Here is an 18,873-nt window from a genome sequence, read left to right on the forward strand (position 1 = left end):
TCTAGTCAGTTATCCAGATTGGCTTGTTGTTAAGGGGTCTCTCGACCTCTGTCTCCTTCTCTGTGTGGGCATCCGTGTTCTCACCTTGGTCGTCTTCTGCTTGGCGTGGGGAGTCATTTGAGCTTGGTCTGATTTACTGCCTTTTGTTCCGCTTTCAGGTTCTCCCTGCATCCCTTGCTGGATTGCCTCCAGGTGGGCTGTTATGGCTTTTCAGCCCCCTTGGAGGGGGGGTCATCTGGTGGTCCTGGTTCTTGTGGGTTTGTCCGTTCTCCTTCTGTCCCTCTGGAGGTGCTTCCTTGTTTGGATTTGCAGCTGGTTTTGAGGCTCTCCATTATCCCTCGTGTGTGCCCTTGCTATCTGTGGGGGTAGTATTCTGCCCTTGGAGTGGTGGTTCTGTCTAGTGGTTGTGGTGTCTGCTCATTGGCTGGGTGGGCTAGGCTCGTTGTCTGGTTTGTCTCCTTTCGTGCAGGAGTTGAAGACCGTGCGTCTTCTTTGGTTCGGCCCCGGCTCTGTGCTCCTGGTATCTTCTTTGTCCTTGTCTACAGGAGGTGTTTTGTTCTGGTGTTTTTTTTTCTCCAGATCCTCAGTCTCCTGGAGGGGGGGCACTTCCTTCACTTGCTTTGCGGATGGTAGTCCTGCCCTGCCTGGATACTGGGTGGATGTTCTGGGTCTCCTACGGTTTCTGCGGATGCTTTGGTCCCACTCGTCGAGGCTTGACCTCCAACTCTGGCCTTGGGCCAGTTGGCAGGGATTCTGCTGTATGTGGGCAGTTTGGACTGTATTCTCCTCTGGGGTTTCGGGGAAGGTCTCCTCAGTGCATAGCTGCTCCCTTGGCTGCAGTACAGGGTGATCCTTTGGACTGTATTCTCCTCTGGGGTTTCGGGGAAGGTCTCCTCAGTGCATAGCTGCTCCCTTGGCTGCAGTACAGGGTGATCCTTTGCTGGCCCTCTGTTGGGCTATCCACTTGGGCAGTTCCTTCTGCCTTTGGATCTCTTTCTCTGGTGGCCGGGGGTCTAGCGGTGCCGGAAATGTTGGGTTCAGCAGTGTTGGCTTCTGTGTGATACCTCATTTTTTGCCTGTGGATTCCACTTGTGTTTGCGCTTCTGTGCAGCTGTCCTAGCCTGCTTGGTACATCTCACTCTGTAAGTCAATCCAGTGAGAGGGACGAAGGGGTAATGCCTTGATTACTAACAAATAACAGCATTACTCGGTGTCCTTCTCTCGCCATGATGACTTAAGCCCTCCCTTCCACCATTTTCGGCCAGTCCAACTGTGTGGTGTTTGGGCTTGGTATGGAACAGGATGTAAGGAATGGGGGAGGGATTTTTATATGTGGGGAAAGGGTTATGATTGGAGGCACCAGGACCTCACTCTGTAAGTCATCACGGCGAGAGAAGGACACAAAGTAATGCTATTACTGGTAAGTAATCAAGGCATTAGTAATACTAGTATTTTTCACACAATCTATTTATACACAGAGGTTCATTCCACTTTGTTCAGAGACTTAAGAGGAGCAAACCTATTAGATGTACCAACGCTGACTCTTAGTTATAGAAAGCTCCCCTTTCCTTCAAATTTGTAATTCTCGTTGTTCCATATCATTTGTTCCGGATTATAAAAATAACCCAAAAGCAAAACATCAATATTTCCTATTTCCTCCCAAACAAATGTCAGTGGATTATGTATTAGTTAAAGTGGATAGTAAAACTGTACTTTCTCTTGTACTTGTGTGAACATATCGAGTCCGAGATAAGTGGGAATGTACAGAAATGCCAGCACTAGCTGTACCCACTGATGGTGAACACTACCTTACCTGTGAGTTACTGAAAAAATAATGAACTTCGTTTAGCAGAATGCAATGGGATACTTTTGCTGAGATGCCAGCTATGTGCCCTCTCCCCCTACAAGTGGGCCACATACTGGTGCTAGGGGGAACAATATTACTTGACCAGTAGGTGACAGCAACAGCCCCTTGCCTAGATAGTGTAATGCTAGCAAGTTTGGGTGAAATTGGTGCTTTTCAAGTTTCCAGCACTGAGTGGGGGCATGGTGAAAGGCACTGTCTGAAAGTCCCTTCCCTCCTGAAAATCTGGGGGGCTGCAAGTGCTGGGGCTTAATCGGTCCTTGCAAGCACAGCACCAGTAGCTCTCTTTCTATTTTTACTCGATAGACACCAACAAGCTATTAGTGAACCTTGGAAAGGGGGGTCCTCGTATAATCTCATCTCTCCAGGGAGGAATTTAACCAGGAACAGCCTGCCTCAAGGAAAGGTACATTTTCAGACGAATAGTTGGGTGAACATGGCACCTGAGCTCCTTCCTGCTTTTCAGAACATTCTTGCCATGCACACCTCCTGCCTCCATGGCATGGTGACCTTTTCTAGTTCTGGAAGAATTACCTAAATTTCTTAAAGTACCTGACTCCAGGGGCCACCAGCAGGGGTGTAACGCAGGCCCCCTGCAGACCTTGCTGAGCAGGGGGACCCAAAACCCTTGATTATCAGTGAGATATGGGAGACTCAGGGGGCCCCTATTCATATTCTGCAGAGAGGCTGCATCATTTTGTGTTAGCACCACTAACCGCCAGAACAAGTAGTCCAAATGTGCTGCAGGTAAGGCAGTTCACTTATGGGCACCTACAGTTTTTTCATAACGGATAACTTTATTCCAACTCCAAACACTATTGCTTTTGCCTACTTTTGCATATTTCAAAAGATTTGTGACATACAAATTGAGACATATTGAAAATCGAGAACCCCTCTCCCCCTATTCCCCTTCAAATGCAGTCTTAAGGTTCCCCTTTCCTATCATCTACATCACCAAGTGTAATGTGCAGAAGTGCACAGTGGGCAAGCTTCACAGGCATTACTGTAAACATATCTGCAATGAACACTCATTGCTGCTCATGGCTGCCACATTAGCCTGTCACCTTTTATTCTGGGTATTTTAAAATCAATGGACACACGCACTGGTAGCATGTATAGGGCAGGCAGAAGCTTATTGTAAGTCATTCTTTATTCATGAGATAACCAGGCCAGCCGTCTCAGTTGACCTAAGGAACACACAATCTGCCTCTGAGCAGGGAGCTCGAGTTCAAAGCCTCCTCTGGTGAGCACGTCGGAGAGACAGGGTGATGAATGAGGAGGCAGATGAGGACGTGCAGGCTGATAATTTAAAATGGAGAGTGCTGCAGCACACCAGGGGCCTGATGTACAAACCTATTTTGAAGGCGCCAACACTTCAATTTGCAAAACAGGAGCGTTTTTCGACAGTAACAAAAGGCTTTTACTATGTAGTAATCACAGAATTTTGCCTACTCCTAAAATAGGATTGCGAATTGGTATGTGATGCATCAATGTTTTGCTACCGCAATGCAGTTGCACAACATTGATAAATTGTGGGTTGGGGTGGTTATGCATTTGCATATATTCCCCCGGGGCCCCTGCCCCTTTATAAGGTTAAACTCTCACTGTCAATGTGGCACTAGGTCAATGCTCTTTACTTGCATCCTACAGAGAGTATTCTAACTCACTGCACTGCACACTAAGGACCCGGTCCACGACCTTACAATACAAGTGCACTAACACACCACACTGTACTGCGTCCCAGAGGCGCTAACCTACCTTCTTGTTCTACACTTCAGAGAAACAACCCCTCTGCATGGCACTGCATTCTAGCAGCAAGAACCTACCAAACTGCACTGAAACCAAGGGACACTATCTCTCTGCACTGACCTGCATCTTATTGAGACTAGAGCCCGCACTTCAATGTATCCTAGCAGCTACAAATCAACACACTCTACTACACCCCAATGCACACCGCCACAACACTGCAAAGCATCTTTAGCAAACACCCTGTTGGATACTTGATAATCTATACTAAGTACACTATGGGGGTCATTCCGACCCTGGCGGCCGGCGGTATGTTGGCGGTAACACCGGCAACAGGCTGGCGGTGTTCCGCCAGCAATTCTGACCGTGGCGGAAAAGCCACGGTCATACCGCCGGTCCCTTCACTTTCCCGCCAGGCATCTGCCTGGCGGGCATAATCCCCAGGGCAGCGGTGCAAGCACCGCTGCCCTGGGGATTATGAGTCCCCGACCGCCAGCCTGTCCGTGGCGGTAAACACCGCCATTGAAAGGCTGGCGGTAAGGGGACTGGGGGTGCCCCTGGGGGCCCCTGCACTGCCCATGCACTTGGCATGGGCAGTGCAGGGGCCCCCAGGCATAGCCCCATCGCGCATTTCACTGCCCGAATTTCGGGCAGTGAAATGCGCGACGGGTGCTACTGCACCCGCTGCACATCAACATTGCCGCCGGCTCTATTATGAGCCGGCGGCAATGTTGATGTGCCATTTCCGCTGGGCCAGCGGACGGTAACGCTGTTACCGTCCGCTGTCCCAGCGGAAATGTCGGAATAGGGAGGCATGAATACCGCCGGCAATGGCGGTATTCTGTCTCCCCCGGCCTCGGCGGTCTGGAGAAAAGACCGCCGAGGTCAGAATGACCACCTATGGATGTTACCAAAGTAAACTGAACTGCATCCTAAGGACACTAACACACCATAACATATTGTCTGCTATGGACTCTAATCCAACACACTGCAATAAACTGTTTTAGAGACACTAACCAACCATAATGCTTAAAGACCTTAATCTGCCACCCTGCATTGCATCCCAGCCAGTCACACAGTACTGCAAACCAGGGGCCTGATTCACAAGGTAACCGTACATTTGTGTGTAAGTTTACCTTTTTTTGGTATTCACAAACTGCAAATTAATAGTTCACGAGTATAGAAACTCCGCAGCCGGGCGGAGAACTCCGCAGGTAAAAGGAAAGGACAGGTCTAGCTTTTTGTGTGCAGAGTCCTCTGCCCAGACTGCGGAGTCTCCACAGTTGTAAACATAATATTAACTCGTAGTTTGTGAATTCTCCAAAAAACCCACAAAGTTACACAAAAGTGTAAATCTACTCTTCAGAATCAGGCTCTAGGAGCGTCCTGGAATCCCGTAGAGGAATAATCTTGGTGAATGAAGCCAGAAGGCAGCCACCAAAAAGTACTGATGCATGGCGGTATATGTAATACTGACTTTTGCCTGGTCCCAGCGGTCCCAGAAACAGTTCAAGTGACAAAAGAAAGGAATCCCAGGAGACAACCATTTGGATTTGTATCCAGCTTCACCCTGTGTTTGCTTCACGCCCTTATGAAATAGTTCCCTTGTTCTAGAAACAGCTCAATGTATCTGAACCACAAGAACCTGGGGATGTGGGATGAAAACCTGGAAGAAAGACTGATATACGTTTCAGATGATGTACCAATAAAAGTACAATATTATTAAAAAGAGGCTTCTATTCAAGGCACTCGTAGTCCTTCCTCAAAAGGCCTGCCGTAAAATGATTTTCATGTTGATATCTATAAAGTCACACAGCAGTTTATGAAGGAATTAATACTTCTATTAATCACATAATTGCCTTCTTCTAGTCTTTGCTAAAAATTTACTGGTTGTGATAACGTTCAAAATGCCATACTCACTACAAGTGCTCCTGCTCTCATTCCAGGGTCGTAGGGAACTCTGAAGCTTTCGGGTAGTTGTGAGCCCTCCAATTTCTCAAGTTTCTGCCTGAGCTGAGTTATAACTGGAAAGAGAAAAGAACACGTACAGTTAGAGCCATCCCAAGAGAGATAAAAGATGGAAAAAATAATATTACATTCGGATCTAAACCAAGGGTCCCGTTTAATTGTATTTAATTGTGTATTACTTACAAATGAAATGACTTTGTACAGTATTGGGGAGTGAACGAATTAATGGTTTAAAGAAGCTCTGTGCCATGAACATTACCCAGTAACAAACTAAGGCTGTATATTCTGTATCTTAAAGGAACATAAAGAACCACAGGAAGAACCATAGGGAGGTGTTGTATCCTATTGAAGGATAAGCTATGTGGGCTGCCTAGCAACTTAGAGGGAACTGGAATGTTGTGACTAGATTTTAAGGCAGGCAGTTGTTCATAAGACCTGCCAGGGTTGGATGTATACTTCTGAGCTGGAGAATAAAGAAGAAAAAGAAGCATTTGTGTTGGCGCTGTGATCTTCATAGTGGCGATGAGGATGGGATCATAAAGGACGTGAACCAACCCTGGCAGCGTGAGAGACCTATTGTGGTTTGTGGCGCAATGGAAGATTGAGTTTGGTGGTTGTTGAGGGTTGTGATCGAGCCAGCCAGTACCTGGATTTATTGTTTTTTTTTTTTTACATTGGGAACAACACTTTTCATTGCGGTGGTGTTTCCCTGGTTGTGAAAAAAGTTTTTTTTTCCCCTCATATTTCATTGGAGGTGAAGCGACGGAAAACTATTATTTGTTTTTTGGGGGATTTATGAACTTTGATGGATTCTGGACGAGTCTCGCAATGTCTCTAAGCTCGGACTGCAAAGTTGGCAAGTACCCAAGTTTATTTTGAATATACAACTTCAGGGGTTGAGACAGCGCGTGATGTAATGTTTGAGCCCGTTGGATCGGCATTTTAAATAAAGCGCTTACCTGGAGAATCTCGAGGACGTTGCCCTGAAGAGTCCTCGTGCTGCATTGGCAGTTGGATTGTACGCAGCTTCGGCAGGAAGTGTCGTCAGCGGCGTCAGCTCGAAACAAGGGAAACCTCTTGCAGAAAGAAGACGAAGCAACATCATAGACACAATGACTATGATAGCTCGCGCTCGTAACGTTCTGTTACACTGAAGCTCAGTCTTCAGCTCGTCAGTGCTATGTTTTATCCTACGCACAGCGTCAATGGTGACAACGGTGATTACTAGCCCATGGACAGTGACAACGGTGACTAATTTATATGTTTTAATTTTTTTTTGATAATTCATTTGTTTACTTGGTTATTTGTGCTCACAGTAGTTAGTTAAACTTACATAGCAGACATGCAGTCAATAGCACCACCACCTACATTTTTAAGCACGCCTGGTGAACCGAGCATGTCATGGGAAGATTGGAGGGAAGCATTTGAAGCATACTTAGAGGCTTTGGGAGGAGCCATTTTTACGGACAAGAAGAAGTTAGCTTTATTAAAACACAATTTGGGCGTGGAAGGCAGAAAGATTTTGAAAACGTTGCCCTCTGCAAATTTCGTAATGAATAACGAAGGAAGGTCTGAGGATGAGGAGAATGACAATGAGGATGATGTATATACAATTGCTTTGGGAATGTTGGAGGAGCATTTTAGCAAACATTTAAGCATTGCTGTAGAATGTCAGAATTTCTTTTCTAGAACCCAGGCGCCTCATGAGTCTGTTGATCAATTTGTGTGTGCGTTACGTACACTAGCTAAATCATGCAGGTTTAGAGACTTGCATGAAGAAATTATTAGAGATCAATTAATAAATCATACATGTTGCTTGAAGATTCAGGAAAAGTTGTTAAATTTAAAAGATCCATCTCTGGAGGAAGCCATAGCAGTGGCTAAACGTGTTGAAAACACGTTTGGATATGTAAAGGAGTTAAGTAGAAATGATACTGAGGGTGCACTAGTACAAGCTGTTAACTCTGTTAAAATCAGCAAGAATACAACTAAGGTGGATGAGAGAAGGAAATGTTTTAAATGTGGGAGCGTAAAACATTTGGCATCCTCGACAAATTGTCCCGCAAGAGACGCTAAGTGTTTCAAGTGTGACAGAAAGGGACATTTTTTGAAAATGTGTAACCAAAAAAAAGGTACTTACAACAGGAGAAATGTAAATTGTTTACAAAATGGTAACCAAGGACAACAGTTGAGTTCCGGCTATCAGCTGTTGAGTTCCGGTGATGAGGAGGGATGGGATAACCATTTTGAAATATTAATGCTTAACGTTTTGTCCATGGAGGAACAAGTGAATGCTTATAAACCTCCTAACTGTGCGATAAGCATAAATGGTGTGGTGATAGACATGTGGGCCGACTCATGTTCCCCTTATACCCTCATTGACAAGGCAAGGTGGAACGCAGTGAGGGGTGGCGAATTGACTAAAGCTGAGGTGGATTACTGGATTTGGGTGTGATTGAGAGGACTGAGACGTCGGAATGGTTGAGTCCAGTGGTTTTGGCCCGCAAGCTGAATGGCAAGATTAGAATGTGTGTAGATTTGATGGACCTAAACAGTAATATGTGGGTAGACAGACATCCTATTCCTAATATTAATGATCTATTGAGTGGTATTCAAGGAGGGAGAGTGTACTCAACCCTGGATTTATCCAATGCGTACCATCAAATAATGTTGCACCCAGAGTCCAGACATCTCACGTCATTTATTACGCCTGAGGGAGCCTTTAGATTTGTGCGTATGCCGTTTGGGCTTGCGTCTGCCGTTTTTCAGAGGGTTATGCAAAGTTTACTTGGTGGTGTAAATGGTGTGAGGTTTTTTCAGGATGATGTGCTGGTATGGGCAAGGGATTTACAAGAGCATGATGTCATTCTGGAAAAAGTATGTCGTATTCTTGAGGATGCAGGTTTGACTGTTGAAGCTAGCAAATGTAAATTTGCGTGTCACAGTGTTGAGTATTTGGGCCACACTATTTCATGGAAGGGTGTAACGCCCAAGGTTAATCTCATGGAAGCAATTGAGCGAGCACCTAGTCCAGTTAACAAAGATCAACTGAGGTCATTTCTTGGGTTAGCGGAGTATTATGCTAAGTTTGTGAGAAATTTTGCTGACATAGCACACCCTCTAGGAGTTTTGATGAAAAAAAATCTAAAATATGTTTGGTCGGATGGGTGCCAACAAGCATTTGAGAGATTGAAGAAAAACATTATAGAGGCAGTCGAGTTAAACCCCTTTGTGGCACATTACCACACAATAATATCAACGGATGCGAGTATGTATGGGTTGGGCGCAGTACTGATGCAAGTACATAATGGAAAGGAACGTGTGGTAGCTTTTGCTTCACATACATTGAAGGGTGCGGAAACGACGTACTCAGCTGTGGAGAAAAAAGCTCTTGCTTGTTGGTGGGGCATCACGTACTTTAAAAATTATGTGTGGGGAAGGAGTTTCGAATTATGTACAGACCACAAACCACTTGTGGATATTTTCACTACCTCAGGTGCAAGTCGTGCTTCTTTGAGGATCACCAAGTGGTTATATAGATTACAGGAGTACACTTTCACAGTAAAGTATGTGCCTGGTATAATGAATGTAAATGCTGACTGTTTGTCGAGGTTGCCATTAGAAGATGTGTGTGGAGAAGAAGAGGAAGAGTGGATTGTGGCTGACTTGCAAGACATGAAGACAAAAGCTATCAGTGAGGAAGTTTGGAAGACAGCGGTTCAGGAAGATACTGAACTGTGTGGTCTGAGTTGTCAGTGCAGAATAATTTACTTAGGAGAGGTGATAAGTTGATAGTGCTGCACAAGTTGAGGCAGGTTGCACGAGGGACATGGTGGTATGTCAGGCATGAAGAGGAAAGCGAGGGAGGATTTCTGGTGGCCGGGCATGGACAAGGAGGTTGAAAGATTTGTCAGGAATTGTGTAAGCTGTGCTTGTAGTGCTAAGACGCACGTGTGCCAGAAAACACCTGTCATTCCTGTTGAGGCAGCTGAGGCATCCGTTGGTCGAGTGTACAATTGTTTTGAACATAAGGGCTTTCACCATTCCAAAAAGTTCCTATACAAATAAAGAATAGAACCAAATATTACACTGTAAACGGCTAGATGAAAGGCAGTGAAAGAAAATTGTTACAAATCAAAAATTGCCTATTACTTTAATTTTCAAACAAATGTATCATAACTCCCCCTTATAATAAATTCATCTTCAACACACAAGTCCATAAGTGTAAGTTACTTTCCTTCCAAATTCACCAAACAGTCTAATTGAGATCCATATAGTATCCAAAGTCCATTGTGTACAATCCAAATTTGATCTTAGAATATAACAAAATATCCAAATTTGAACAGAAAATCCAAATTCCTTACAACGACCTCACAGCCAACACGTGTTTCGTCACTTGACCTCTTCAGGGCTGAGAGGTAGTTGCTGCTCATAACATTTTTATCTAAATCACAGGGATCATCAAAAAATAAAGATACAGTCAATGTAGTCATATTATATATATATATAGTTTAACTGTCCAAAGATCCCACTATACACAAAATCACTCAACGTAAGTTCCATTACTCCACAACGAGACCAAGTACTCCAACAACTACTAAGTGGCTTGGTGTCCAACAGACCAAAAATATAACTCAGAGTGTCACCCAATTGATTTATGCAAACACCCAAAGTGATAGCACACCATGCAAACTGAAACACCCTAGTGTGCCTAAGTAAGTAGAAAATAAGTAAAAAGTGGTAACGAGTTAAACCCAAGCTATAAATGTAGACCCACAAGAAAAATATTGTGAAAAATATTGTGAAAAACTCTATTCACTGTCATGTTATAGCAAAAAAATAAAAATAATGGCCCAATATATTTTATCACTTGGTACTTTACCTCCTAAAGCATCATAGCACAAACTTTATGTATTCCATCAGAATACGAACTCCCAATCAATGATTATCAACATTCTGCCTTCACACGCAAAACGGCAGATGAGACATAATCCACTGTCCTGCAGACAAAATTATTATGAGTCCTGATTCTTATTTTTTATTAAAGCGTGAAATATCCTGCTGTCAATAATATCACAACTGCATCCTCATTGTTATAAATTCCAGTTCTCTAATAGAAATAACGTACCTCATATAAAATTCTAGTTGCCCCGGTATCAGCCGAAGTAAGCGCAAACCCCGTGTGTCCCCGCAAGACGGACGTATGGAAGCTAAAAGCTGCGCGTTAATGAAATCGACCTTTAAACTCTATCTAATACAAGACAAAGAGGAAGGACCAGTTCACGAAGCGCGTTGCAGCCGGGGACACTTGTTTGAAGGGCAGGAGCCCTTTAAATCCTTTTCGCGCTTCCCGCGGACACTTGTTTGAAGGGCAGGAGCCCTTTAAATCCTTTTCGGGCTCCCGCCGCCGCGGGAAGCGTGTTGCAGCCGGGGACACTTGTTTGAAGGGCAGGAGCCCTTTAAATCCTTTTCGCGCTCCCGCCGCCGTGGGAAGCGCGTTGCAGCCGGGGACACTTGTTTGAAGGGCAGGAGCCCTTTAAATCCTTTTTCGCGCTCCCGCCGTCGCGGGAAGCGCGTTGCAGCCGGGGACACTTGTTTGAAGGGCAGGAGCCCTTTAAATCCTTTTCGCGTTCCCGCCGCGAGGGACGCGCGCGGGCGGTGCCCGGGCGAAGCCCGGGCCAAGGGCGAGCCCGTCCTTGCCCGTCATTGCCAGGAAGAGGCTGGGCTGGGCCCCCCCTCTTTCAACTGCTTTCTGAGGGCCCCTTGTTATAAAGGAAAGAGAAATACTAATCGGAATCGAGAAGACAAAGGAACTGTTGTCCATCCTGACCCGGACAGTGGCTTTTTTTTTTTTTTTGGGAAATCTTGGGATTCGCCTTCAGCCTCTGGTGGGACACCAAGTGCAGGAACATCCTAGGAGCTACCATACGCGGGACAAACAAGTGACAATTTATCCTTTTTATCTTTTCCTTCTTTTATTTTCTTTTTTAAATTTTTAAATTTTAATTTTATATTCAAACAGATTGCTACCTGTCGGCAAAGTGTTTTTCTTGTATTTTACTTTCTGCCAATTCGTTTAATTATCTTAGTTGGGGTGGTGCTATTTTGGTGCACACAATTAACTAAGCGTAACTTACCTTATATATAAATATCCCAATTTTCTCACACCGGATTTAGAGTGACATCACATAAAATATGGGGAAAAGGAAGCACTCAACATTGAGTCACCCCCCAAGCTTAAAAGATAGTACTTCCATATTAAAATACATCTCAGGGGCTATGGGTATGATAGATAAACAAATTGCCAACGTAGAGGGGAAAATCCTGACAACCAAAGAACACAACACCCAATCTCCAACGGACGTGGTGATAACTGATGATTCTACACGGTGTAATAATGAAGCACTGAACAGAGATGCAACAGATAAAAATGGATGCATTCAAAATATCTCAGATTCAATTCTCTCATTAGATGACCTTTCACCTGTAGCTAAACGCCAAAGGAAGCCGGCGCCAGAGAAGGCAGACAACACCCCTAAAAAATTTCTTAAGAATGATTCGGTACCCACACTCGATAGAAAGCCCTTAAAGAAGTCATCTCGGAAGAAACTTCCAATTTAACCAGTAGATACGACTCGATCTCTCCTAGCCAACCTCTGTGACCTAATAAATAGCATGAAATCATCATTCGGGGCCAAACTGGATTCCCTGTTGGAACGCTTAAAAGTGGTGGAGTGCAAGGTAGAGGCAGGCATAGGATTTATAAAGTCTTCACACCCAGAGGCCTCACACGACCTAAAACAAAACCCAAGCTTAATATTGCCAAATTCGAATTTCGAGCGAAATTTCCAATCCATACCTCTAGATAAGGTTAATGACCCACACTCGTTCCCAAAGCTCTTGATTAAACCACAGGTACCATTCATATCAGCAAGTACTAGCCATATACACTCTATTCACAAGACTCTAACCAGTACACAATCATTTCCACTAGTACCAACTACTAATCATAAACAAGTTATCACATTGCCCAACACTCCCTCAGTAATTAGGACAAATATTCCACGAACAGACAAAGGAAGGTCTCAATATATTGAAACAAGACCCCCGAAGTCTACATACATACCAAGTGACCTTTTACATCTTCCTCCGGAGGCAACTCCATACGTTGTGGTCCTGACAAATGTTCCCCCTATAGGTGATCAACACCGGGAAACGTGGCCGGCATTGAGGAATAAGGCCCTGAATTGGATAGGAACACGTTTGGGTCCTGGGGGGGTGGGGGTCCTCTTCAATGATATAAAAATGGCAAGAAGAGTCAAGTGGATAGGAAACAGGGAAAAAGTAGTGGAAGGAGACTGTGTGGTTCTTTCATTCAAGACCCCAGATTTGGTGCATAGTATCATCCACAAATTAGGTGCTTGACAAGCCACTTGTCAAGGAATTTCACTGCTACCCTTGGGTTTCTTTTATCCAAGATCTTCAGGGCGTAACGTTAGGAATCTACAATCCGTAAATGAACAAGTACTAAATACCCCGGACTCCAATCCTCTTAGTAATAGATTTCAACCTCTTACAACGCTAGAAGATTTGGATTGACTAACCAGGAACAAGATAGATTTTCCACATGAATTTGCCCTGGATGTAAATAAAGAAAGGCCTACCGAGAACAGGGGAGATGTATTCCGCGAGATGGTACCTGATAGGAACATCATAGACATCCATTTGAATCAGGGAAACCAACCCCCTCCAATAATTTATACTCAAGATGATGTACCACTCTTACCATCTATAGAGGAGGCGCACCCCCAACCCTATCAATATATGGAAACAACCATACTTTACTGGAATGTGGCAGGCCTAACTAATAAGATCAATAACGAGCTTTGGGTGAATTTCATTGGGGATTTTCCTTGTATCTGTCTTCAGGAGACTTGGACATTAAATCCAGTCCACATAAATGGGTACAAGACATTTCATACACCAGCTGTACAGGCTAATCACGGCAGGACAAAGGGAGGCCTATGCACATATATCTCAAACAAGGCATGGCTACACAACCCAAAAATGCAAATCACAAAAACCTATTATCAAATGATTGAGTGCAATTTGGAGCAGAACACGCACCTAATACTCATCAACTTCTATAATAATGCAACGCATAGAGAAGTCCCAAAAATTTTAACAGAGATGGGTGAGGACCTAGAGGAAATATGTGCGAGCAATAGACGCGAGACTTTTATTATATGGGGGGGCGACTTTAATGTACATCTTTGCAAGGAACCCACAGGAAAGGTGTGTGGTTGGGATACCGAAGACATCGGCATAGGACCGCATTTTTCACATACCATTCAAGGAGAGGCAATGAATTCAGTGGCCCAAAAACATAATCTGTCTCTTGTAAATGAATTATCTTCCAAAGAACTACAGTTTAAACCAACCTTTAATGGAAGGGGTGCAAATACAGTTATCGATTATATTTTAATGTCAACACATTTTGTACACTATTTTACTAATTACATAATCCACGACATCGCAATAAGCGACCATTTCCCTCAAAGCCTGGAACTTTCACTAACTCCTGCCACACAGGCTAAAGCCGGAGAGGTAACGATGGCAAACGATATTGTACTAGCCCCGGGTAATGGTTATATACTGAGATGGACTCAGACCGACCCACAGGTATTATTAAAAGATATATTACGTGAACATACCCAAGTGTTCCTTGATTGCCTTAGTGATGATACGGCCCCAGGAGAATGTCTAAGTGCTTTCCAACAGATAACCTATACCGTAAAAGAAGCCCTCACGACTAGGACAGGAGGGGCAGGGGGTAAGAAAAGGGAAACCGGCTGGTTTGACCACGATTGTACGAAAGCGCACACAAGATTAAAAAAAGCCCTAAGTGCCCCCATAAGATGTCAGACTGAAATACGTATCTGTAGACTGGCATACAAGACAGCCATAAAAAAGAGGAAACTCGCTTTGAGAGGGAAATCATGGGACAACTTACACAGAGCTAGTCTGATGAAAGACAATGCCCTCTTCTGGAAAATAATAAATACTCCCGTTCTAGGTGACAATAATACCCCTAGAATGGAAATTGCAATTTCGGAAGAGGACTGGATCATGTACTTTTCTAAGATATACTGTCAACCTAATGACAGAGTTCCTCTGGACCTTTTAAAAGTCCCAGACCTTGAGGAAGATCGACACCTAGCAGTATCACCTCAGTTTACCTTAGAGGAGGTAGTAGAAGCTATAAACACAAGCAAAGCTGGGAAAGCGCCAGGGCCCAATGGTGTTCCAATCGACCTATATAAAGCTAACACCGACTTATGGGGCCCTTTATTGACGCAGGTACTGAGAGCCATTTGCACACAGGGCCCACCATCAACATGGCGTCATTCTATCATTATACCCATATACAAAAAGGGGGATCGCCTTAACCCAGCCTGTTATAGGCCAATTTCTCTCCTCGATAAGCAGCCAAATTAGCGGGGAGAATAATTCTAAATTGACTCCAAATATGGGCGGAAGAAAATAACATCCTATCCCCAGTGCAGTATGGCTTCCGCACAGGACTAGGTACAGTGGAACAGGCTCTGAATTTAACTATCCTAGTGGGGAAGTATACGAAGACCAGAGAGGGTAATTTGCACCTTGCCTTTATAGATTTATCCTCAGCATTTGACTGTGTTTTGCATGAAAAGTTATGGGATATTCTAATAAGTATGGGGGTCGAACCAACAATAGTCCATTTTATAAGGGATTTGTACACTGGGTGCAGAGCAAGAGTAAGGTACGGGATGAGAGGGGAATGCACTAAGTCTTTTGGCATACACAGAGGGGTGCGTCAAGGATGCGTTCTCGCACCACTTCTATTTTCATTATACATAAACAACCTAGAAAGTGAATTGATAAGCAAATGTAAAGACCTTCCACAAATAGGCAATCGCCCCGTTCCTGCACTCCTTTACGCAGACGATGCAGTACTCATGGCCAGGACACCGCTAGCCCTCCAGAAACTCCTAACCACTTGTATAAATTACATGACAGCCCTGGGCCTCACAGTCAATCGCTCTAAAACGTTCATAATGAACTGTGGCAGGAAACTGAGCAAGTCCTATAAAATCACTATTCACGAGGACAAGGTGAAGATAGCTCCCACCTTCTCATATTTGGGCATAATGTTCGATAAACAGGCCACTTGGGCACACTGCGTGAAAACAAAAAAAGATCAGATCATTAAAACAACGGCGGCCTTGAAGATCTTTTCCAAAAAACTAGGGGGGATCTCCCCGTCAAACATGGTAAAAATCTACAAAGCCAAATGTATCCCGGCGGCCACTTATGGAGCATGTATCTGGGGGTATACCAACTGCCATGCGATTCAGTTGGTGGAAAATGACTTCCTCAGATACCTGCTAATGGCACCAAATAGCACGTCATCATATATTAGCCATTCGGAACTAGGGGTCCACTTTGTAATTGATTTAATTAAGATACAGCCTCTATTATTATGGCATAAAGTGTGGACCTCTGAGCATACCGGATTAAACAAGGCCATACTATCCGACTGCATGAACCTAACACACTCGTTTAGAGTTCCCTGGCTGAGATATATTATGACCTTTTTTAAAAATATGGGCTGCGAAGCCTATTACCAAAACCTACAATCACTGGAAAAAATAACCAGGAGAGAATTGAGGGCTCTGACATTGAAGCACTTGGATGAACAGAGATGGGAAGTGGAATCAAAAAAATCTACAGTAATGTCTAACCAATTAATTCTGTCGACGGATGCAGTCCAGCCTTACCTAGTAAGCGTGGTAAATCCCCGACATCGATTTGTTCTTACAAGATTCCGCTTAAATATCTTCCATCGGCTAGTAACCTTTCCGATTATGAGTGACTGGAGTACAGTTTTAAGAGCATGTCCATGTGATGCGAAAGCTCCCCAATCTACAATGCATGTGGTCCTCTTTTGTAAATTTTATGATATACCAAGAAAACGTTTCTTATTGCCTTTTTTAAGATCGACTAATTTGCGTCAGTGCCGCGACGCGTATTTTAGCTTACAGATTTTATCCTCTATTGAAATGTGTGGAATTTTAGCAAACTTTTTATGTACAGTACTCTCTGTAAGGAAGTCTATGGGTGTACTGAACTAATTTTACTTGAATATCTGGAATCTCCGGTAAACTCCTCACTCTCTAGAAAATACTGTAATGGAACTCGATTTTGCACTGATGTAAACTTACCAAGTTTTATATACCTGTCCTTGAATGAATTAAGGATGTGTTTTATTACCTTCCCTATTTATCTATAATTTTTCTTATACATATTTATTACTAAATGTGCTATTATTTGATACTTTTATGGCTTGTTGAAAGTCGAATAAAGTCTGTTTGATGATGATGACCAGTTCACGAAGGCCCCACATTCAACATAGAAAGGGGACTATGCCTGTAGTTAGTGTACCATATTATAGCCGTTCAATACCATAGAAAAAGGACCATTTTTAACTGTACCTCCTATGAAATCCTAGTTTCCCCAGCAACAGCCAAAGTAAACACAAACCTCCGTGTGTCTCCGCAAGACAGACGTGTGGAAGCTAAAAGCTGCGCGTTCATGTGATCAACCTTTAGACTTTGTTTAATACAAGACATAGAGAAAGGACCAGTTCACGAAGGTCCCACATTCAACATAGACAAGGGACTATGCCTGTAGTCTGTAACCTTGTTACACCTGTTCAACACAATGGAAGAAGGACCATTTTAATCGTCCTTCACAGAAGATAAAACAAGTTATATTACTTATAACTTGACAGTAAAGGAGTATTGTTTTAACAGAAAAAAGGGAAACAATAATAGACAGAAAAGAGAGAGTGCATACAAATAAGTGTAAATTCAAGTTTAAAAAGTTGAAGAAAAACACTTTCCCCACAACCCAATATAAAAAATGTTAATGCTTCATAACACGAGTCCACAAAGGAAAATATAGTGTAAACACAAACTACATATGTACAGTTTCACAAATACATATTGGTTTGGTGAATTTGGAAGAAAAATAAATTACACTTATGGACTTGTGTGTTGAAGATGAATTTATTATAAGGGGGAGTTATGATATATTTGTTTGAAAATTAAAGTAATAGGCAATTTTTGATTTGTAACAATTTTCTTTCACTGCCTTTCATCTAGCCGTTTGCAGTGTAATATTTGGTTCTATTCTTTATTTGTATAGGAACTTTTTGGAATGGTGAAAGCCCTTATGTTCAAAAAGATTGTACACTCGACCAACGGGTGCCTCAGCTGTCTCACTAGGTTACTGGCTGTCTTTTCAGTCAATATTAGGGGTTTTAGGGTGTATTCCCCTTTGTAGTGCACCGTTGTAGATTTTAAACATCAGATTAATATAATTTAAGCCAATTTTTCTTGATGCGCCACATCTCCCTTTATAATACACCCTGTTTTTGGTAAAAATTACCTGTCATTCCTGTACCTTTCCCGGTCAAGCCATGGCAAAGGGTAGCAATAGACGTGTGTGGTCCGTTTGATTTTGGTGATGGTGGAAAGTTTTATGCGATGGTTATGATGGATTACCACTCCAAATGGCCAGAGGTTAGTATCGTAAAAGACAGTAAAGCTGGTGTGGTGATTGAGTTTTGTGAGGAAATTTGGAAAAGGGAAGGTTATCCCGAGGAGGTGGTGACTGACAATGGGACCCATATTACTTCGCATGAGTTTGAGAACTATTTAACATTGTGTGGGGTGAACCATGTGAGGACGGCTGTGGCACATCCAAGAGAGAATGGGTTAGTAGAAAGATTTAACAGAGTGTTGTGTGACAATATTCAGCTGTCACTCCAGAATGGGTTGTGTTGGAGGACAGAAGTGAAAAACATGTTATGGAATTATCGTACGACTCCGCATTCGATGACTCAAGAAACCCCGTTTGTTTTGTTGAAGGGAAGGAAACCATATACTAAAGCTGTTCCGGGTTGGATGGGGAAAGCTGGTAAAAAACGGTTAAGTGTAAGGAATCTTGTGTTTAGAGTGGAGAAGATGCAAGGGAAGTATGATGAAAGAACTTTGGGAAAACTGAAAGAATGTGAGGTTGCAATTGGGGACTGGGTGCGAACCAGAGTAGGAAGGCATGCAGAAGGGTTTGTTGAAATGGTCGGAACCAAAAATGGTAGTTGAAGTGAATCGTTATAGTGTGGTTTTAAGCGATTGTAAAAGATGGAATATGGCTGATGTTGTCAGATGTGGTGATATGGAAGTAGCAGA

At 43.4% G+C, this 18,873-nt stretch overlaps 1 protein-coding gene across 1 annotated transcript in view; it reads right to left on the reverse strand.

The window, feature by feature from the left end:
- The window catches only part of PIK3CG (phosphatidylinositol-4,5-bisphosphate 3-kinase catalytic subunit gamma), a 271,650-nt gene that overhangs the window by 124,185 nt on the left and 128,592 nt on the right, over positions 1-18,873 (reverse strand). Inside the window, exon 5 of the mRNA XM_069229845.1 lies at positions 5,531-5,634. Within this exon, the coding sequence (XP_069085946.1) occupies positions 5,531-5,634 (104 nt within the window). The remainder of the gene's footprint in view (positions 1-5,530; positions 5,635-18,873) is intronic.

The sequence above is a fragment of the Pleurodeles waltl genome, chromosome 4_1 (genome assembly GCF_031143425.1).
Source record: "Pleurodeles waltl isolate 20211129_DDA chromosome 4_1, aPleWal1.hap1.20221129, whole genome shotgun sequence".
Taxonomy (NCBI): Eukaryota; Metazoa; Chordata; class Amphibia; order Caudata; family Salamandridae; genus Pleurodeles; species Pleurodeles waltl.